Source organism: Equus asinus, chromosome 8 (genome assembly GCF_041296235.1).
Source record: "Equus asinus isolate D_3611 breed Donkey chromosome 8, EquAss-T2T_v2, whole genome shotgun sequence".
Classification (NCBI taxonomy): Eukaryota; Metazoa; Chordata; class Mammalia; order Perissodactyla; family Equidae; genus Equus; species Equus asinus.
In genome coordinates, this window is record NC_091797.1 from 26,960,397 (window position 1) to 26,982,351 (window position 21,955).

General features: G+C 51.2%; 1 protein-coding gene across 3 annotated transcripts in view; it reads left to right on the top strand.

Annotated features, from left to right (window-relative positions):
• Nucleotides 1-21,955, top strand: part of MDGA1 (MAM domain containing glycosylphosphatidylinositol anchor 1) — a 56,947-nt gene that overhangs the window by 18,065 nt on the left and 16,927 nt on the right. For 2 of the 3 annotated variants that reach the window (XM_044776605.2, XM_070514989.1), the window contains exons 2-6: nucleotides 12,693-12,832; nucleotides 17,356-17,530; nucleotides 19,514-19,710; nucleotides 20,512-20,644; nucleotides 20,901-21,170. In XM_044776605.2, coding sequence (XP_044632540.1) covers nucleotides 12,693-12,832; nucleotides 17,356-17,530; nucleotides 19,514-19,710; nucleotides 20,512-20,644; nucleotides 20,901-21,170 — 915 coding nt within the window. The remainder of the gene's footprint in view (nucleotides 1-12,692; nucleotides 12,833-17,355; nucleotides 17,531-19,513; nucleotides 19,711-20,511; nucleotides 20,645-20,900; nucleotides 21,171-21,955) is intronic. The other variant, XM_070514990.1, reaches the window with a different exon arrangement.

The following is a 21,955-nucleotide window of genomic DNA, read 5'->3' on the forward strand; positions in this document are numbered from 1 at the left end:
AGGGGACAGCATGGCTGCCGTGAGGAGGAGGAAAGTAGAACATAAGGTGAGGATGACAGCAGATGACAGAGGGCATGGCAGGCTATTGAAAAAGCGTTGGCTTTGACTCCAAGTGAGATGGGAACCATGGTAGAGTTTTGAGTAGGGGAGGAATAAGATGTGATAGTGTTATCAAGGGATCCTTCTGGCTCTTTGTGGAGAACAGATGGTACCAGGCAAGGGAGGAAGCAGGGTTGACCTATCCGGAGGCTGTGGTAATAACCCAGGCAGGAGATGGTATTGGTGGCTAAGACTAGGGTGGTATTGCAGGGATGGGATTCAGGGTCAGTTCTGAAGGTCACGCTGAGAGGGCTCACTGGTGGATTGGGTGTAGGGTGTGGGAGAAGAAGAGAAATCAGAGAGGACTCCCAGGTTTCTGGCTGACACTTAGCAGGGGACAGTGTGTTTTCACTAATGAAGGGGTGGCGAGGAATGGCTCTCAGGCCTTGGGGGCTGAGGGGGCAGTAAGTGCTGTCCTTTTAGGTCAGTGGACATAGAGAGAGGCATAAAGCTAATCAGGCCCTTATGTCTCCCTGGTTTTTAAGCCTCAGAGCTAATTTTCCATCCTCCTGAGCTGGAGCGCAGGCCTGGCCTGGAGGAACTATGCAGAGGCGGCTGCAAGAGGTTTCAAGCAGTCAGATTGGGCACCCAGAACTCCACCCTGCAGCTGGGTGGGACAATGCCAGGAACTCACAGTGGGCTGGGGTAGGGGGATCAGAGTACTGCCCGGTGGTGGTGGGCTCTCCAGAAACACTGTCCTTCCTTCCCCTGCCCTTCTGTCCTGGGGTCTAAGGCCCCACCTGCTCTCAAGCTGCAAGATTGATTTTGCTTTCAGGGTTGTTATTGTTATTATTATCCACTTAAACAACTTCATAGGAAAAGAAAGGAACCCAATGACCATCAAATATTAACCATTCATTCTAAATTCCCTGCCTATACCTGTCAATATATTTTTACATAGCAGTAAACAGTGGTCCGTTCTGCTTTCTCAGCTTGACTTTATCTCCTACACACGTCTCCCGGTATTGACCGAGCCCTCAGACCTGTCACTTTAATGGCCGCGGGGCACCCCCGCCTCGATGCACTGGAGTTTGGTTACCATTTCTCCATTGCGGGGCGTTTGGGCAGGCGCCAGTTTCCCCTTCTTCTAAATGGCTCTGCCATGAATATCCTAGTGAATTACTTTTTCCTTTTAAATTATTTCCTTGGGGCCTATTCCCCAAAGTGAGATTGCCTAATAGGTCATAGGATGGGAACAGTTTTATGGTTCTCATTTCGCACTGCTAGGTTGTGCTACAAAAAGTTTGAGCCAGCCTTGCGCACAGCCGAGCCACAATGGATTTTATCATTTTAATTTATTTTTACTGGTTTAATAGGTGCATTATGGCCTGCTTCTTAACTTCCAATTTTCACTCTCTGAAGCCATCTTTGGGTCTTTCAGCGCCTAGTAAGACCTGATCTGTGCAGAGCGTTACAGTTTACATTGCCTTTTCGGATATTTCATCTCACTTAATAAGACGCTGTGAGCCTAATATTATTGACGTCTGTTATGGTGGGGAAATGAGGGTTTAGTCAGGTTAAGTGCTGTAGCGGAGCTTCCAACCACTTCTTGCAGGTTCGTTTGGAACGGTCTCCCACCCACCTGTCACCATCCCGTTCTTTCTGAGGGCCCGGGGTCCCCAGACGCCCATTTCAGCTCATGTCCAGGGCCTCAGCCCCGTTATCTTCCCTCAGCTCCCACAGCCAGCCTGCGCCAGGCCCCAAACTGTGCCCTCTGCTCCGGGTTGGGTCTCAGCTCTGTGGGGCTTGGGGGAGGCCCATGGGCTTTTGGGTCAGGTGGGGCCTTGGGGGTTTTTGCTTCAGCAAAGCCACTGGCCCCTCCATTCCCTGGCGCAGGACTAGCCCCGGCCCTACCTTCTGGGTTGGGGCCTGCACCTGGCAGTGCGTCTCTGGTTCTACCCAGGATGTGTCCCATCCCTAGTGTTGGCCACAGGTACACTGGAGACTCAGGCTCCTAGGGACAGGGTCACTTGGGCTGTCGGGCTCCACAGTGGAAGCTGTAACTCTCAGACTAGGGGAACTTTCTCATGGTGGACACACCCCGAGGTGTGAGTTTGGTTTTGTTCCGCTCCCTTCTAACTGTCCTTCCAGAGTATCTGCTAGGCAGCGTGCGCTGTGCTTGGTGGATTCCATTCCATTCTTACTATATTTAACAACCACAATGGGGAGCCCTCTTCTGCCCATTTTACAGTCAGGAAACTGAGGCTCTGGACTCGAGGGTTAAATGATTTGCCCCAGGCCACATGGCAGTTACTGCAACAGCCTGGATGAGAACCCCATGCCCAGGGCTGTGTCTACTCCAGCCCTGCTCCTCCCCTGGGCTTGGGTCGATAGGTATGCTTTGGTGCGTGGGGGTTTGGTCGTATCTAGTGTCTGGGCTGCTGCTGAGGCCCAGGACCAAGTGAACTGCAGTGAGGGGGTCCCCAGGACTGGCAGAGCTTGGTGGGGCAGGGTAGCTGGGACCCAGGCAGGAAACTTTTATATGAGTAACCCCGTATCATGGGTCCCACATCCCTGGGCCAGGCAGGCTCAGGTCCTGGATTCCAGAAGCCATACTCTGCCCTGACGGGTGGCAGCCTCTCTTTCCTGCCATCATCCTGTGTGTTCTCTTGGGGAGATCTTTCCTTCCAGTGATTACTTCTTTCAGCCCACCTTGGTGTTCTGGTCTCTCAGGATTACGGCTCTTGGCATCCTCCTGAAGGAGACTTCCTCATTCGCTTTCACATTTCCCTCCTACAGGCCCTCAGAATAGGTTCCCGAAGGGTCCTGGGCTATATTAGCAAGTGGAAAGGGAACTGAAATTCATTGAGCACCTGCTAGATACTAGTCCTTGTGCTGTGTACCCAGTGTGCATGATCTCATTTAATCCTCACAACCCAGAAGTTATTTCCACCAGAACCTGAGATATAATATTATCCCCACTTTGCATATGAAGAAACTGAGGCTTCAAGATGTTAAAAAAAACCTTCCCAAGGTCACATAGTCATGAGGTGAGAGAGACAGCCCTACCTCCTGCCCCTCATACCACACCTCTGGGCAGCCCTCAGACCTGCATTTACAGCTTCCCATCAAGCAGTGCCAGCTTGAGGCAGGTGGCTTTCCGCTCTCTTCTCTGAGCGTCCTACCTACGCTGGTTAGAGCTGCCCGAGGTTGCCTCATTGTTGAGACTTTTGATTCTGGTGTTCTGGGACCTACCAGGGAGAAAGTCTCTTTATAGCTCCCCCAGGGGACCTCAGAGTCCTCATTTAGAGGGCTTCCCCAGTGGCCTGCCCCGACATCCCAGAGTTCTCTAAGTGGTATGCAGATTGAACTTCCACCGATACACAGACAATGAAGATTCTAAGAATATAACCTGGCACTCTCAAAACCTGAGTGCCTTCTGATGAGGCCAGGATGTGGGCGCAGTGGTGCCGAACATTCCAGAGACTTTGGCACAGATGGACGGGCCACCACTTTCAGCAGAGGAGAGCTGTCAGGAGTGCCAGGCTCACCCAGAAGCATCAGGCTCTGAAAACAGTACCAGATCCTGAAAACAGGAGCAGGCTCTGCAAACGGTACCAGGGCCTGCAAACAGGAGCAGGCTTTGCAAACAGTACCAGGCCCTTTGAACAGGAGGAGGCTCTGCAAATGGTACCAGGCCCTGTGAACAGAAGCAGGCCATGCAAATGGTACCAGGCCCTGTGAACAGAAGCAGGCTTTGCAAATGGTACCAGGCCCTGCAAACAGGAGCAGGCTTTGCAAATGGTACCAGGCCCTTCAAACAGAAGCAGGCTTTGCAAATGGTACAAGATCCTGCAAACAGGAGCAGGCCATGCAAGCGGTGTCAGGTATCTCCTGACTATGATAGAGGAACTTGTTTTTATGCTCAGTCATGGTGATAGGGTGGCAGCCTGTGCACTGATCCTTTCAGCTGTGGCTGCTCTCCAGATCCAGTGACAGCATCTTGTACTTGGAGGTCAGAGACACATACTCTCGGGTTGGGGAGAGATTTTTGCAGCCCAAGAGGAGGTCGGCTGAATATGGGTTCGGTTTTGATGGGCGAAAATGAGCTTGCGGTGGAGAGCAGGCTCTAATGCGGTCTGCAGCAAGGCGAGTGCCGAGGTTCTTCGTGGAGGAGGGCTGCGCCTTATTTGGCTCTGCATCTCAGCACTGAGGGCAGGACATTTCACACGATGGGTGCTCGGGAAATGTTGCAGAAGGAACCAATGAATCAATGGCACGTTAGCCAGCGATTGTGTGCCCTCTGAAGGATTGGGAGGCCAGGGAGCCAGAGGGAGGATGGGGAGGGAATCAGTTTGGACCGAGGCCTAATGACCTGAGAGAATGACCAGGAGTGGACAGGGCAGAGTGTGGGGTGCTTCCTCTCGAGATGACTAGCACGAAGGCGAGGCCAGAGGAGATGGTGCGGGGTGGTAGGACTGCTTCAAACTGGTTTTCCCAGCATAGAATTGGAGGCTCTGCCAGACTTGGAGCACTCCTGAGAAGGCACCCGGTTCACCCCCAGCTGGTGGGGAACAGAGGACAGGCTTGAGCCAGCTCCACAGACAGCCCGGGCTGCGGGAGGGCAGGGCACACCCCCACTGTGGAGAGCACAGAAGGGCAGGGTTAATGTCCCTGAGGGGTCTGTGTTCGAGTGGCCTGTGGTCTGCAGGAGGGGTACGGCAGCCCTGGCAGAGGGAGGCCCAGGTGGAGCCGGCCAGGCGCCCGCCCCAGGAGCCTCCACCCAGACCCCAGCCGCCATTCTCTGAGCAGCTAATTAAAAGGGAAAAGCTTGTTACTATTTCAGCACTGTTAACTCCGGTAAATTATTAAGTGTCCATTTGCATTACATGCATAAAAGGATCGATAAACATGTGCATACCAGGAGCTGGGAGGGCGAGGGAGAGAGAGTTTCTAAGGATGCAGCGCGGGACCCGCCCAGCCAGCAGCTCAGAGACTGTGTCCTGCAGCCTGAGAGCCGAGTCCTCACTGTGCCAGGCACTCGGGGACTGGAGATGCATGGGGCTTAGGACAAAAGTCAGAGTCAGACAGACTCCAACCTGCAGGGCATCCTGGGGGAAATTTCTTGACCTTGCTGAGCCTCAGCTTCCTCATCTGACAAATGGGAACAATAATAGGCTTGTTATGAGCAATAAATAGTAGATATAAAGCACTCAATACGATGCTGGCACAAAGTAAATTGTTACTGTTATGTATGTATTTTTATGTCATTGTGATATTACATGGGCTGGGGGCAGACCTGAGACATAATTCCAGCTCCCGGCAATCCCTCCCTGCTTCCTTCCAGCCTCTCAGCAGCCCTTTATAGGCATCATTCTTATCCTAGCTCTTCCAGACTGTACACATCCCTAGCACAGGGCCTGGGTGCCATAGCTCTCTGTACCCCCAACACCAAGCGCAACACCTCACACTCGTAAGGTTTGTTGAATGACTGTCTGATGAAAGTCAGGACTAGAACACAGATCCTGATTCCATAGTGCCTGGCCCAGAATACTCAGTGATGCTTGTGGGAGGCAGTTAGGGTGGTGAGACTTGCTCTGCCATCCGGTAACTGGGCAGATAGACCAACTCCAGGCGGGGTAGTCTGCAGCCCCCCTTCTCCTTTGCTCCCCTTGCCCTCCTCCCACTCTGCTCTGTTTGGAAGTTCCCGCAGCCTGCAGACACACACGCTTCCCCTGAAAGAGTCAGAAACAGGAAGCAGGACAACAGCCCCAACTTGACTATGACCTTTTAAAATGTGGCTTGGGAAGGAAAACTGATGGGGCTTTAAATTAAGGTTTTCCATTCATTTTGCTGTCTGCCTGCCTTCTTTGGCTCCACATCCTCCTGTGGCATCCTTGTGCGTTTGACAGCATCCCCTACCCCTGGACTAGCAGCTGAGGAGGAAATTTTCTTATGGGAACTCAGACAGGGAGGAAATTCTCTTACGGGGAATGGGGGTCCTTGATGAAATTCCCCTCTGGGTTCCAGTGGGAATTGTCTCCGAAGCCCACTGGGTAAGTTGGAATTTGCCTTAACATGAGTCCTTGAGAGTTGGTGGCTTCCTCACTGGGCCTGCTGGGTGCTGACAGCCCCCACCCCCACCTACAATTTGGGGTGTACACTTTTTGGGGAAGAAGAGAGCGAGCTGCCAGGCCAGAAGCATTCTGCCAGGGACGCACTATTTCTGCCTCAGCTGTCCTTACAATGCTGCCCCACGGGGGACAGCTCTCATGCCACTTGGCCGTTCTCAGACTATTCTCTGACTCCACGGCTGTTAGTTTTCTACTGAGCTTTGGATCAGCATTTCCCCATTTCTTTCACACAACACTTCTGTCTCTCAAGATGTTAAGAGAAACTCTGAAGAAAGGGCTTTATGGCCAAATACATTTGCAAAACACTGGATTAAATCAAGTTACATGGGTATATTTACTGCAGGACTTTTCAGAGCCTTTAATAATATCCTCTTGTGTGCTGAGACTCTCTGAGAAAGAGAGGGAAGATGCAGCATCCTTGCCTGGCAGTGGACTGCCGATGAACACTTTGTGGCACGCAGGCTGGGAGACACTGTTCTCCTTTTCCATGGGGATTTGTTGATAGCGCTCGGGAGAGGGAAATAGGAAAAGTTGCATAGACCAGAGGCAGGAAAATATACTGGGTTCCAAAATCCTGTCCTGTTTTCCTTCCACGAATGTGGTGTCCAGCAAAGATGATCATATCCAGCGGTGCCTCTGAAATTCCCAGCGAGCTTGTTATAAACACAAGCTGAGGCCCGCCCCTGAAGAGTCAGGGCTGGTGGGTGTGTGCGGGCCTGGGAATCTGCGTTGCAACAGGCTCCCCCGGTGACTCCGGGCGGCGGTGAGGGTGTCCGTGGAGGACTGGGACAGTGAGCTGAGTTCCAGGCTAGCAGGCGGCCCAGCTCTGCTTCTGTCCTGTGTCAGGAAGCGACCTGGACAGGACTTTTCCTCCAGGCTTCAGGGTCCTTCTCTGCCAACGGAGGCTGAGCAGCACTTGCCCTTTCTGCCTCAGAACTGCGGCAAGGAGCCTGGAAATAGACAGTGGGCCCCAGGAACGCACCACCCTCACCATCTGTGGCGGATGAGCAGGGGCCTTTCATGCAAAGGGCTGGCAGACCCCTCGGGGAGGTGGGTTTCTGAGAGGAGCGCCGGGTCACTTGTTGAGGTTGCTTACTGTGTAGCAGACTCTGTCTTAAACACTTTACAGGAATGTATTGATTCCTCACAAAATCCCCATTTTACAAAAGAGAAAACTAAGGCTTGATAAATAAAAATGGCAAGCAATAGCATATATTGGAGGATGTGAGGAAGCCATTTGGTATAAACCTAATTCGGCCTGACCTTGTCTTTCCAAAAGGGCCTGACCGTGGCTGTTGAGCATGCATTGTATATCTGCTTTAGATATTCCCTATGGCAAGAACAAAGGCCCTTGAGATAAAGGTGCAACTTCCCTCCCCCTCCCAATGTTGGCATTCCCTTAAGGATTAAGCATCTTTCCTTAGGCTAGGAACTGATTGCTGCGCTCACTTGTGACCACCCAGCTCAAGACAATAGACTTGCCTCCTGCTACGCCCTCTGAGAGAGCAGACCACTACCTGCTGTGTCCATCAAGTCCTGTGCCGACAGGGCAATCTTGTGACTATTGTGGGAGGGACATTTCAGTCACATGTGAAACAGCCTGTTTGGGGGTATATAATCACTCTGTATACCTCACTTCCTTGGTGCCCTTTCTTCCTTCGGGAAGAAAGGCCCTGGGCGGTGGTCCTCAGATTTCAGCTCAGAATAAACTCACCCAAATTTTCATTTATAGATTGGTTATGGATTATTTTCATAGACAGGCTTAAGTAACTTGCTGAATGTCACAACGTGACTTGCTGAGAGCTAAGGGTGCTGGTATGGAATGAGGGATGCTCAGAAAAGCGCTCCATCCCTCTCCCCATTTTCCAGCTCCTCTGAAGCCCTCCACAGCCCTCAACATGGATTTTGAACATATTCATAAAACATCCCTACCGGTTTAATGTCTCCTTGGAATGTCTCCACCCCTGGGATATAGAGGGGGCCACAGAGGGTGGTCTCCTGTCCTCATCTCTTGCTCCTATATGATTAAATATCATCTCAGGAGCTGTCATTTATTAAGAGAGCATCTACCCATACCGTATGGTCAGATGTTTTACATATATTGTCTTAAACCCTCACACCAGCCCTGAGAGAAGGCATTATTGTTCCCATTTTACAAATGAATAGGCTGAGGCTCAGAGAGGTTAAGTAACTTGTGCACTGTCACCCAGCTAGTGGGTAAAGAGCCAGGCATTAGTCTCAGATCGTCTGCTCTTGCCATCTCTCTAAAGCAGATCTCTCCTCGGCCCACTGTTCCTTGTCACATTTCTCTGCTTAGAGTCGTCTCAGCTCTTACCACATGCTGGAACCATCCCGTTCATGTCTGTTTGCTTGTTTGCCATCCGCGTCCCCAACAATGCTCTTTCAGAGCCAGTCCTGGTTTGCTTTTCATGACAGTCTCTCCAGCACCCAGCACAGCGGCCGGCTCGAAGCGTTTGTTGTTTGACAGACTGAGTGAAGGGATTATGTCGTGGTGCCTCTTGACACAGACCCCAGCGGGGTTGCCTTGGGAATGAGAAGATGCCCCTGCTGGCAGTGCCCTCCTGGTGTGTGTGGAGTGGGGGGCCGAGGTTCAGTGGGACAGAGCTCCTCTGGAGGCCTGTGACTTGGTGGGGTCTCTGTTGGTTCAGGGTCAGAAACATGGTTCCAGTCATGCCAGGAGTGGGCAGAGCGGGGGAGGCTGACTCACGTTAATGAAATTCAATGGAGGGTGATGTGCAAATTGAAATGCCAAGGCCAAGGGGGCCTGGGCGCCTTGCTGCCAGCCAGCGCTTGCTCCAGAAGGAAAATTGACACCTGGAGGAAGTCAGCCATGGGAAGCGGTTCATCAAATAGGAGTCAGAGTAAAGGGAGTGGGTCATCGTAGTGTTTACTGTCATCAGAGGAAACTGGATAACCTCCGTGGACCATGTCATCAAGGAGGGGTGGATGATCGTTTTTTTAATTGAAGTGTAACTTAGATACCGTAAAGTCTTGAGCAAATAACTTGATGCATTTTTACATATATATCCACCCATATAACCACCGCTCAGGTTACTTCCCAGAAACTTCTCTTGTGCTCTTCCCAGTAAGCAATCCCCCACCCCCACTCAAGGGCAACCACTGTTTAGATCTCGGTTACTGTAAGATTGGTTTTTCTAGTTTTGAATTTCAAATATATGAAATCATGCACTATTTACTCTTTTCTGTCTGAGTTCTTTCACTCAAATTGTGTCTGTGCAATTCAACAGTGTCGCTGTGTCTATCAGTAGTTCATTTTTTTTACTTTTGTGTAATGTTCTATTGTATGAATATACCAGAATTTATTTACCCATGCTACTCTTTTTTTTTTTTTGAGTGAGGAAGAGTGGCCCTTAGCTAACATCTGTTGCCAATCTCTCTCTTTTTTTTTTGCTCAAGGAAGATTGTTGCTGAGCTAACATCTGTGGCAGTCTTCCTCTATTTTGTATGTGGGATGCCACCACAGCGTGGCTTAACGAGTGGTGCTAGGTTCGCACCCGGGATCCGAAACTGTGAACCTCGAGCTGCTGAAGCAGAGTGCATGAACTTAACCACTACACCACCATGCTGGCCCCTACCCATACTACTGTCGATGGACATGTGGGTTGTTTCTTGTTTTTAGCTATAATGAATAAAGCTGCTATGAATGTTCTTGGACCTATTGTTTGGCTGTCATAGGCACTCATTTCTATTGGGAACACATCCAGGAGTGGAATTGCTGCGTCATGGGGTACACAGGACTAGATATTGCCAAAATCTCTTCCACAGTGGTTCTATCATTTTAGAGTTGGATAGTCTTAATAGTTAATGTCATCAAAGGGAGTTGGATAATCTTAATGATGTCATCATCCATGACGCCCACTCATAGTCCCATCTCCAGCAAGGAAATGTACCTGGCCGATGGCCAGAGGCCTTGTGTCTGCTGGCTGGGCCCCATCTTTTCTGGCCTGTGCTGGCGGGGCCCTGAGAAAGTCCAGCTCTCCAGCTCTTTTCGATATTCCTTATCAGTCACCAAAGCTTCTGTCATTACAACACCGCCTGGCTACGGGCAAGCCACAGTGTCCAAGATTACAGCTTATCTTCCATTGGAGCCTGTGAAATCAATGTCTTCCTTGTTGAGAAGCACCCCAGGTCTCTTGCAGACATCCATGCGGCCTCCTGGCTTATCAGCAACTGGCATGTACGTCATGCATTGCTGGGTTGTTTCCTGAGGACCTTGTCCACAGATAGCTATCTCTTCCATGCTATAGTGATGTTCATGCATTTTCATTGCAGGGGGTGACAGTTTCAGACCTATTCCCCAGATTCTAGGGTGCATCTGATATAGGGACTATGTGCTGATTACAAAATTTATAGAAAGTGAGTTGAAAAAGACCTCAGAGGTCATCTAATTCACTCCCCTCTTATGGGCAGGGAAACTGAGGCCCATGAGGTCTGACTCGCCCAAAGTCGCATACCTTGTCTCCTGACAACTAGCCTAGGGTCATTCCTCCATGGAAGCTGAGCAGGCAGGATGGTCACCTGGACACTCAGACTCTGAGTTGGTGGCAGCTGCCACTGTTTGCAGAACCTGCTGCTGTTTGCAGAGACTTTCAGAGCTGAACATGGCCCGTGTCACTCCTAATTGCTGCCTCACCAGCTGCTCCACCTGCAGCCGAGCTACCTCCCTGGACAAACCTCTGTCGTTAGTTCATGGCTGTCCCATCGGTGTTGGCTGGAGAGACTCTGTGAAGCTGTTACTTGTGGCCACTGGAGACCACATCAGAGTTCTACTAAGAACTTCTCATTGATCTGGGGTTATCGTCATATCCACACTCATGAGTGCTCACGGGTGGCAGCATTCTCTCCATTTTAGAGATGAGAAAACGAGGGTCCAAAGATCACTAGTGTTCTTTGAGGCCTGGTTCAAACGCTGCCTCTTCCATAGAGCCTTCTGTGCATGTCCCTCCATCAGACAGTGCTGTCTCTCTCCTCTGACCTCCTAGGACCTCCTATGCCTCTCCTATGATACCCAGCAACTTCACCATGGGATATTCTTATGAATTCATTCATTCAGTGTTCACTGAGTGCTCGCTATATTCGAGGTCTTGTGCTGGGGATACCAAGACGAAGCTCACGGTCTGGCAGGCAGATAGATAAGAATCTGAATTTGGTGGACACACAGATTGATGCTTTGTTGTTGCGCTGGGGGACTGACGGATACAGAAGGAGGGAAGGAGCTGGTCAATCATAGGATGCTTCCTGGAGGAAGTTACACATTTTATGTACAGCTTTTATCTCACCTCTGTGTGCCTCTTTTGGGCAAGGACTCTCTTTTCACCCCCTTGCGTCCCTCACGCCCTGGATTAGCTCTCCCATCTCCGCTCTCTCCACCCTCAGCTGTGAGCAGACAGATGTGACCTTGGGAGCCTTGCCCTCCTTCCCAGAGCCCAAGCTTTGGCGGGCTGGGGGCTGGTTTGCCTTGCGGACACTGAGAGAGGGGCTGTGAACTTTTCCAGTTCAGTCATTTCCCCTTTGGGTCCCCCTGGCCATGTCTTAGCTCTAGTTCCCCACTCCTGGGCACTCTGAGAGAGGGCAAGGAGGGGCCACAGTCTTTTGAGAGCTTCTAGGCCCCTGGTGAGACCTTCTGTCTCTTGGAGAAGAGGCTGGCACAGGCTCAGGGAGCAGTGAGGGAAAAGTGGCAGGCCCTTGGGTGAGGGGAATGTGCAGTCTGTGAGGTCGGAGGCTATCTCTCTAAAAGTAGAGCCTGGGGTGGTTGGGGTCGGGATGCAGTTCAGGCAAGTGATTTGCTGAGAAAATGCTCACAGGAGAAACTGTAAGGAGAAGCAGCTGGGCAAAAATGTGGTTCAGTTGACTTAGCCTCAGCCTGTTCCCAGGGGGCTCTGGATTGTGGACAGCACCACAGTCATCCCACTTTGCGGCAAGGGAGCTGGGCATTTGCACTATGTCCATCAGTCATGGGGGGGGAGGTGCGTTTTGGGGATGGGGGTGACCTCCTAAGCATTTCTGACCCAGGCAGCTCCCACTGGCTACGGGTACTTCCCTGGGAAGGTGAGCTCTGTGCACCTAGCAGCTAACACCCACAGCAGCTGGTGGATGGATGCATCTGCTGGCTATGGGTTGCTTGGTGGAGCGCCAGCAGCCTCCACGACAGGGGGCTGCTAAGACAGTGATGCTCGCTGAGTGAGAACCAGTGCACACAGATTACAAAGCCCCTCACACGCATCAGCTCATTGAAGAGCACAGGTCTCTTGCAAGGTGGGTTGGATGGGGAGGAATTGCCCCTTTTCTGGGTCCTCAATCCTTCTGCTTCTGGCCTGGGGCCCTGGGAGGATTCTTTCTTGAACTCAAGGGAGTCAGCCCTCTGAGGAATAGTCTGGGGAGGTTTGGGTTGACCCCTCCCCCTAACACATCAGGAGGGAGCCTGAGACCCCCTCAGGCCTTGATGCTTCTTGTCTAAACCAGCCTCCTCTCCCACAGCTCCAGCCCAGGCTCAGATCGTACACGCCGGCCAGGCATGTGTGGTGAAAGAGGACAACATCAGCGAACGTGTCTATACCATCCGGGAGGGGGACACCCTCGTGCTGCAGTGCCTTGTCACCGGGCACCCTCGGCCCCAGGTAAGCCCCCACCCTGGCCTTGCGTGGGCCCCTCCTCCTCCCTCCCCACCCAACTCTGGGATCAGAGCCTGAGAAGAGGCAGGAGGAGCTGGGACGAGAGGCAGACGGTAGAAAGTAAACAGAAGCTAGGAGACTGGGGCTGAGGAACAGCTGGAAAATGAACTCTGCGGGGAAGGGATGGAGGCTGTGCACTCATTCACCTGAAAACATTGACGGCTGAGGGGAAAAACTGAATGTCAGTTGTTCAGTTCTACTCCATTCCACGTATCTGTTGAGCAGACACTTCTTCAGATGCACCTTCAACCACCGCCTGAGGGCGGACTGTGTGCCAAGCACCATGCTAGCTACTTTCTCCAGTGTTTTCTTTTCAGATCCTCATCACCATGCTCTGAGGAAGGCATTAGGGCCTCCACGTTACAGCCGAGGAAACTGAGGCTCAGGGAGTTGGGTGGACCCCCAAGGTCACACAGCTCTTGGGAGGGTGGAAGCAGAATTTGAATCCAGAACCAGTGTTCTTTGTAGCTCGGCTCGCTTCCTTCCAGGGTATCGGTCTTTGGGTTGGGGCTCCAGGACTTACCAATAAAATCTAATACAATCTCTACCCCAGGAGGCTTCAGGTAGGCAAGCCCCACACTCCTGAGGTTAAAAGACTCAAAGCAATTAGGAAGCAACAGAAGATGAGTCTTTGGAAGTGCCAGGTGACTTTGGTCCCAGAGCAAGTGTGTGGTTCGGGCAGGAAGTCTGGGCAGTTATCACTGAGAGCTGATGGGACGAGGCGGGGGAAGGTGGGCTGGAGGGGTGGCAGAATTTGCTGGTGAGCTGCTATGACCTTTAAGAATGGCAGAAAAGGTTTCGATTGGTTCCTAGGAAAGACAGTGAAAGGCGAAATCCTTTTTTCGGGATAATTTTGGGAACGGGGACAGCTTTAATAGGTTTGGCTGTGAGACAAGCAGAAAGACAAGGAAACCCCTAAAGACTCTTTCAACCTAAACTATTATCACTGCTTGCTCCTTCTCAAAGGCTTGTTTAGAAGTGAAAACAATTCTGGTCTTCAGGTTGACATTCATATCAGGTTTGACTATTAGGATGGTCCTCCCTAACGCCAGGGAGGCAGCTGAGCCACCTCTCCCTAAGGCTGCACTGGCCATGTGTGTCCTCTTGAGCATCGCATGTATGAGCCATTTGGGGCTGTGGCTATGTGTACACACACCCATTTTTCTATTTCCAGCCATGGTTTCATTTTCTTCCTGCTACCCAGGCTCAAACCCTTGGGCTCAGATTTGACTCCGTCCCATCTCTTCCCCACTTCTAGCCAGCCTCGGAGGACTTTCTTTTTATGTCTTTTGCATGGATCTTCTCCTTCTATTCCTCATTAGCTCTCCAGGTCAGATCTTCAGTTCTATTCCTTGGACCACTGCATTAGACTGCAACTGGCCTCCCTTTCTCACACATCTCCCCCTCCAACCCATTCCTGTACCTTGCTCCCTGTACCATCATCCTCAAACTGGCTACATCATATCACTCCCCTGCTCAGAAACCTTCTATGGCTCCCCATTACCTCCCAGACCTCGCCCCCACCTTCCTTTCCTGTCTGATCTCTCACTGCCATCCTCCTCACACCCTGTGCTCCAGTTGACCTTGTTCAAGTGCACTCTGTTCGTTCCTGCTTCAGCCACTGCTGCTCACCTCTCCTGAAATGCCACCTACCTCCTTTTTTGCTCATATCATGACAACAAATATTTATTGAGCACCTACTGGGTTCCAAGCACTGTGATGGGTCCTGAGCATACAGCTACAGTTCTCGTTGTCATGGAGTATCCAGTCTAGTCGGGGAGCAGGGAAGTAGCATCTCATGGCCCACTTTGTGGTCAGGATGGGGGACTGCATAGGCATGGACTTTCCCACTGCAAACAACTAGCAAAAGAGAGGAAATCTCGAGGGCCCAAATGAAGAAGGAATCTATAGCAATGGCGCTGAGGAGAAGTGGAAGAACCTGGTCCTTGGAGGGGCTTTGGCTGCATACTCACGTCATAGTTAGTAGTATTAACATACACGTGGGGGTATGAGTTGAGGCCACAGGTCCATCTATGGCTGGGAACTGCAATTGGACTCTATACCTACAGCTGGAAGCTTGACAGAAGTGGCACTATCTATGAATGGGGACCAGAAGATCTCTGTCCCACAGCCCAGAGTCTCAGCGGAGAGCAGACTCTGCTTCATGGTGTGGGCACAGAGTCACCTATGAGTGAGCATAACTGTAAGCCTATCTAAGTCTTGCGCTGTCCAAGTGGTGAGGAAGCCTTAAGCTGAGAAGCTAGTATAAAAGCTGGTTTGAACCTGTGAACCCATGTATCTTAGGCATGGGAAACCATAAAGCTATACCACAGACAGGCCTGTTAGGGCCAAGTGGGACTTCTATGGAAGATAATTCCCAGTGAATACAAGCCTGTGGAATAAAATTTTAAAATACATTTAAAAATGCAGTGCCAGGAGAGCCAGTCCATAGACCCAAATAACTGAACAATTTACATCTGAGGAAACAGACATAATAGAGCAATCTGAAAGTATCTTTAAAATAAATATGTTTAAAATGTTTAAAAAGATAATGGAAGGAATAGAATCCCTAAGACAGGAGCTTATACAATCTGATCAGTTAGATACAGAAAAAAGTAAATACAAATTTTAGAAATAAAAATAATACAGTCTTTTGAAAAATTTGGCCTCAATACTGTAGAGACAGCTAAAGAGAAAATTAGTGAATTGGATGATAGGTCTGAGGAAATGAGCCACAATGCAGTCTGAAGAAGACAGAGATGGCAAATGTGAAAAGGAAGTTGGGAGATGTGGAGGATAGAAGGAGAAGCTACAAAATAAATGTAGGCGTTCTAGAAGGCCAGACTAGAGAAAACAGAGGAGGCAATATTTACAGAGATAAAGGCTGAGAATTTTGTAGAATTGAAGAAACGTGCGAACCCTCAGATGGATAAAACAGACCAAGTCCTAAGCAGTTTGTAAACAAACCCCATCTAGATAAATCATGGTAGAACTGCAAAATGTCAAGTGTGAAAAGAGAAAATATTTTCTTGGCCTTGTTCTCTCTCCAAAGCACCCTCTGATCTAAGTATGAATTGCCTAAAACTGCCCATGGCCTTCCCCACATTTTGTAACTTCTAAGTCCATGAGGGTAGAGTTCAGGATGGCGAGGGGATGAGAGCCGTAACAGTAAGGCCTGCAGTGGCCGCTCCCTGCATGAGAAGTCAGCCCTTTCACCCACTTCCCCCCAAGCTTGTTGTTTCTCTGGCTTAGTCACCAGGATCAGGGGCCTTGCCGTGTCTCAGTAATAAGCAGTCCTCCTCAACTGTAAGATGGGAGCTTCCCTACCCCATCTGCCAGTCCTTAAGACTTGATAATCTGGAACTGATCCATTTTTCTCAAACCTCTAGTATTTCAAGTAGCAGCCCCAGTTTCTGGTGTGATCCTTGACAGCTTCCCATAATCTAAGGCAATGTTAATAATAAGAGAAATTTGTTGAATGCTTTGCATACTTTGTTTGTAAACCTCACAGTGACTCTGCAAAGTGGGTATTACGCTGTATAATAGAGTTATCTAGTGCTGCATAGCAAATGCCCCAAAACTTAGGGGCTTAAAACAGCAAACACTTAGTTTCTCACAGTTCCCGTGGGACAGGAATCCGGGAGCAGCTCACCTGGTTCTAGCTCGGGATCTCTCAAGGCTGCAGTCATTTAGGACCGACTGGGGCTGGAGGATCCCCTTCCAAGCTAACTCTGTGGCTGTGGACTTGAGGCTTCTCTTCCTCCCCTGTGACCTCCCCATAGGGCTGCTCATGACATGACCACTGGCTTTCCCCAGAGTGAGTGGTTGGAGAAAGCAACCAAGATGGAAATCACGGTCTTTTATAACCTGATCTTGGAAGTGAAAAACCATCTCTCCCGCCACAGTCTATTGGTCACACAGACCATCCCTAGTACAAAATGGGAGGGGACTACAGAAAGGTGCGAATACCAGGAGACTAGCAACCTCGCAGACCTCTTTCACAGATGAGAAATCTGAAGCTGAGAGATGAGTAAGCTGCCCAAGGCCACTAACCAGTCAGTGGAATAACAGAACAATGTTCTCAAATTTGTAGTCTTCCAGGCATTTAGTATGTACGCATTTAATCCTCCCAGTAGCCCAACGAGGAGGGTAATATTCTCCACTTTACGGCCAAGGAAAGGAAGGCAACAGAGGTTGGGTAACTCGCCCACAAATCCATGCTCTTAACCACTGCGCCATACTGCCTTATTTAAACCCCTCCGTCTGACTCCAGGCTCTTCGCTGAGGCATCCTACCCAGTCCGAGCATTCCCACGAGTCTGTCTGGGTTAGTTTCCTAGGCCTGTGTACGCCCCACGTGTGCTCGTGATAAACTATGTGTGCGGGAGGGGAGGCGCAATTGCAGGGCCCTTCAGCCCGGAGGCCCCCACCCTCTGCCACGTCTGACTCTGCCCCTCCTGGCTGGCCCAGGTGCGGTGGACCAAGACTGCGGGCAGCGCGTCTGACAAGTTCCAGGAGACGTCGGTGTTCAATGAGACTCTGCGCATCGAGCGCATCGCGCGCACCCAGGGCGGCCGCTACTACTGCAAGGCCGAGAACGGCGTGGGCGTGCCCGCCATCAAGTCCATCCGCGTGGACGTGCAGTGTGAGTCATTGCCCTCCCAGGGCGACCCCCGGCGGGGAGCTCAGGATGGGAAGGCAGAGTGAGGGCGGGGTCAGGATGGAGAAGCGACACTGCCCGGGAGGGGAACAGTAGAGACCTTCTGTCCTCTGGACTAGAGAGGCATGTCTGCTGTTCCTCCAGTGCGTACCACCCGTTGCCATTCATACATTCCCATCTGTAATCCCGTATGAACCTTGCAACACCCCTGTAAAGTGGTCAGGGAAGGCAGGGCGGGTTGGACTGTACCCATTCCACAGATGAAGAAACCGAGGTACTGAAGGCTTGTGACTTGCTCACCTGCCTAGGTCTCTTGGTTCTGGTCCACTGCGCTTCCCATAGTACCTGCTGTCTTTGCTTTTGTCCCAGGGGCAGCTCTGAAACATCCCTCCCCTACCACCTGCAGGACCAAGCACCCTCAGCCCTTGCTGATGGTTGAATGGGAAGCCCCTAGTCCCTCCTGCCCTGAACACCAAGAGGCTATTTCCCTGCTTGCCACCACCTCTGTGCCCATCCAAACTGACCTATGTACCCAGAAGCTGTGGGGCTAGGCCCAGGGGCCTGTCTGGCACCATCTTAATGTCTACAATGAACCTACCTGTTAAATATGCTGCACACCCCTCAAGTGAGACCCGATAGAGTGGTGAGCGATGGAACCCCAGACCCTCTCTTCTGTCCCCCATCAGCCACCCAGGGGCCTGCCAAACCCTGGGGCTGAGGGTCATTGCTCAAGTTATTGGTGCTGGCAGGGCTGGCAGGCAGGGCGTGGGCTTCACCAGTGCCCCACCTCCACCCAGGGTCTTGGTTATGACTTCTATCCAGGTGGGCTTTGGGAGGACCCAATAATGGGATGTTGGGACATCCATTGTGGGATGTTAGAATGTAGATGTTGATGCCTTTGGTTCACAACCCTGGCTGCACATTAGAATGTCTAGGGGATCTTTAAAACAAAAATACTGCTGCCTGGGTCCCACATCCAGAGATTCCAATGTAATTAACTGGGGATGGGGCCCAGACATGGGGATTTTTTTCTTAAACATTTTTATTAAGGATTAACGTACATCCAACAGAGTGCACTAATATTAAATGTACAGTTCAATGAATTCTTACATATATATGTGCATGTGTAAACACCATCCAGTCCAAGAGCATTTCCAGGACCCCAGAGAGTGCCCTTATGCCCCTTCCCAGTCAATGATCTCCTTAGAGGCAGTCACTCTTCTGACTTCTGACACCATCCATGAGCTCTACCAGGCATCAGTATTAAAAAAGAAAATCCCTGGGGCTGGGCCGGTGGCACAGCGGTTAAGTTCACACACTCAGATTCGGTGGCCCAGCATTCGCTAATTCGGATCCCGGGTGCGGACATGGCACCACTTGGCAAGCCATGCTGTGGCAGGCATCCCACATATAAAGTAGAGGAAGTTGGGCACTGATGCTCGCTCAGGGCCAGTCTTCCTCAGCAAAAAGAGGAGGATTGGCAGTAGTTAGCTCAGGGCTAATCTTCTTCTTCTTCAAAAAAAAGACTCTGCTTTCAAAAAGAAAATCTCCATGTGATTCTGTTGTGCAAACAGGGCGTGAGAACCACTAGTCTAGTCCAATTCACCAGTGAGGAACAGCCCCAGAGAGACAAGGGACTCAGGCAGGTCACACCACAAATTCACAGCTAGCCTGGGATTCAAACCAGGGTTTCCTGACTTCCAGTCTGCAGCTGCTTCCTCCATTCCATGATGGGCGGGTGAAGAAAGACACCCCCCATGCAGGTCCTTGGGGAGGGACAGCTGGGAAGCCATCAAGTCCAGTCCCCTGTCTCTAATGGGTTAGTCAAACTTCAGGGCTGGGAGAGCATCTGGCTCTCTGGAAGCATTCTTTGAGGGTGGCTTAGCTTTTCCTGAGGGTTGCCAAGAGCCTAAGCTCCTGACCTTGGAGTCACCCAGCCCTGACTCCCTTGGGGCTCTGCCCTCGCAGACCTGGACGAGCCAGTGTTGACGGTGCACCAGACAGTGAGCGATGTTCGAGGCAACTTCTACCAGGAGAAGACAGTGTTCCTGCGCTGCACTGTCAACTCCAACCCGCCAGCCCGCTTCATCTGGAAGCGGGGCTCTGACACCCTGTCCCACAGCCAGGACAATGGCGTCGACATCTATGAGCCTCTCTACACCCAGGTGAGGACAGGCAGCAGCTGGCCTGGTCTCCTCCTGGCTACACTCTTGCTCCTGCACCCAACAAGCAAGGGGGGAATGGGGACTGAGGCCTCACACCTGGAGTTCCGGGGACTGCCCTGACTCCAAGAATTCTGTTCTGACGTCAGAAGCATGCATTCTGATTGGACAACCTGGGGCAGATGAAATCGGGACAGAAAGGTCAGGGAGCAGTGGTGAGGACAAGGGAATCCCCAAGACAACATGTCCTCCAGGAACATGGCTAGTTAGGAAAGGCACCCCCTAGGGGCAGGCACATTATCCCTGCCCACTGCTGGCAGGCAGAGTATTGGAACCCATGGGCAGGCACGGCAGGAGTTGGGGGCAGAGGAATGACTCTACGTCCCATGGGTCCCCTATGGTACCAGGAGATGGTGATGAAGCCATCCTACCAGGGAGGGCTTTCAGAGGTGGCTATCCTAAGTGGCTGTCAGAGCTCCACATGTGGCCATGGCCTGTGGGCCAGTTTGTATGGGTTGTAAGAAAGAGCAGGATTCCCTCCGTACCCTCCATTTCCCAGAGTGGGGAAACTGAGGCCCAGTCCTGGCCAGTGTGCACCAGGACAAGCTCAGACTCAGAGAAGCCCAGGGGATGGAGAGTACAGCATCTGCCCTAGGCTCAGACTCCCTGGGCGTAAGTGGTGTGGAGGCTGGGAAAGATAGGAATTAAAACAGGAATTTGCTTTAGCCTGGTGCTGGGTGAATGTGTGTGGGACCCCTGGAGACTCAAGCAGGCCCCTCACCCCAGTGGTCCGCTGCTGCCTAGGGGGAGACCAAGGTCCTGAAACTGAAGAACCTGCGGCCCCAGGACTATGCCAGCTACACCTGCCAGGTGTCTGTACGCAATGTGTGCGGCATCCCGGACAAGGCCATCACCTTCCGGCTCACCAACACCACGGGTACAGGCACTTCCCCACCCGTATCCCTTGCCCACTGGGCTGACTCCCCAGCCAGGAGGCAGTGCCCCACCCCACACAGGACTCTAGGCACATCACCATAGTGCATCTCCTCCTCCCCTCTGCCTGCTCCCTGCCTTCTCCTCTCTCTTCTCCCCTGAGTCCTTCCCCGACCCCATGTTTTCCCACCCCCCTTAATCTCCCCCACATCCAGCCCTGCCTCATGATCCCCTAAGACCCCACCTCCTTGTCCTCTTAGCACCACCAGCCCTGAAGCTGTCTGTGAACGAAACTCTGGTGGTGAACCCTGGGGAGAATGTGACGGTGCAGTGTCTGCTGACAGGCGGTGATCCCCTACCCCAGCTGCAGTGGTCCCATGGGCCGGGCCCGCTGCCCCTGGGTGCTCTGGCCCAGGGTGGCACCCTCAGCATCCCTTCAGTGCAGGCCCGGGACTCTGGCTACTACAACTGCACAGCCACCAACAATGTGGGCAACCCTGCCAAGAAGACCGTCAACCTCCTGGTGCGATGTACGTGCCTCCAGAGGGCTGGGAGGGAACTTGGAAGGCAGGCAGGGTTCCTGGCCTCCAGGAACCACCAATGAAATGGGAAAGGGCCTGTCTGCTTCCATTTGGTAGGTGAGAGATGCTGAAGAGGCATGTCCAGGTACTTTGATTTCCCTGCAATTCAGGTGTCTGCCAGCAGATGGTGGAACTAAAATTTGCATAAAGTTATTTACATTTTACAATCTGCATTTCTACATATAACCTCAACAATCCAAGAAGTAGGAAGGGCTGGTGTTGATTACCTACATTTTTTTTAGATTGGGAAACTGAGGCTGCAAAAAGCTAAATGTGTTACATCCCAGTCTTCAAGAGACATTTCCTGGCTTTCTTCCTGTACAATGATTTCTAAATGATTAACAGGGTTAAAGTGAAAATAACATACATTCCCACAGTAAATCTTATTAGCAAAGCATTTCAGAAATTCTGAAGATAATTACTAAGTGTAAGAATGATACAAAACTTGGAATCTGATTAAAGACGTACACTTTCCTTGCTAAGACTCAGCCTCAGTAGTTACCATTAGCTACTCAGTATGATGTTGACTTTGCTACTCTGCTTTAAGGAGAAAACTTTAAATTCTTCTGCTTGTGAAGCTTTAGATTGTTGTTTGTTTATTTATTTATTTTTTAAAGATCCAGGCTTATTTCCAGTTCTTTAGCACTTGAAAGTAAAGTACAGCTTCTGTCAAATTCAATTGAGAGTCTTCTGATGAAATGGACTCTCTTTTTTCTTCATTTCTCACTGACAGT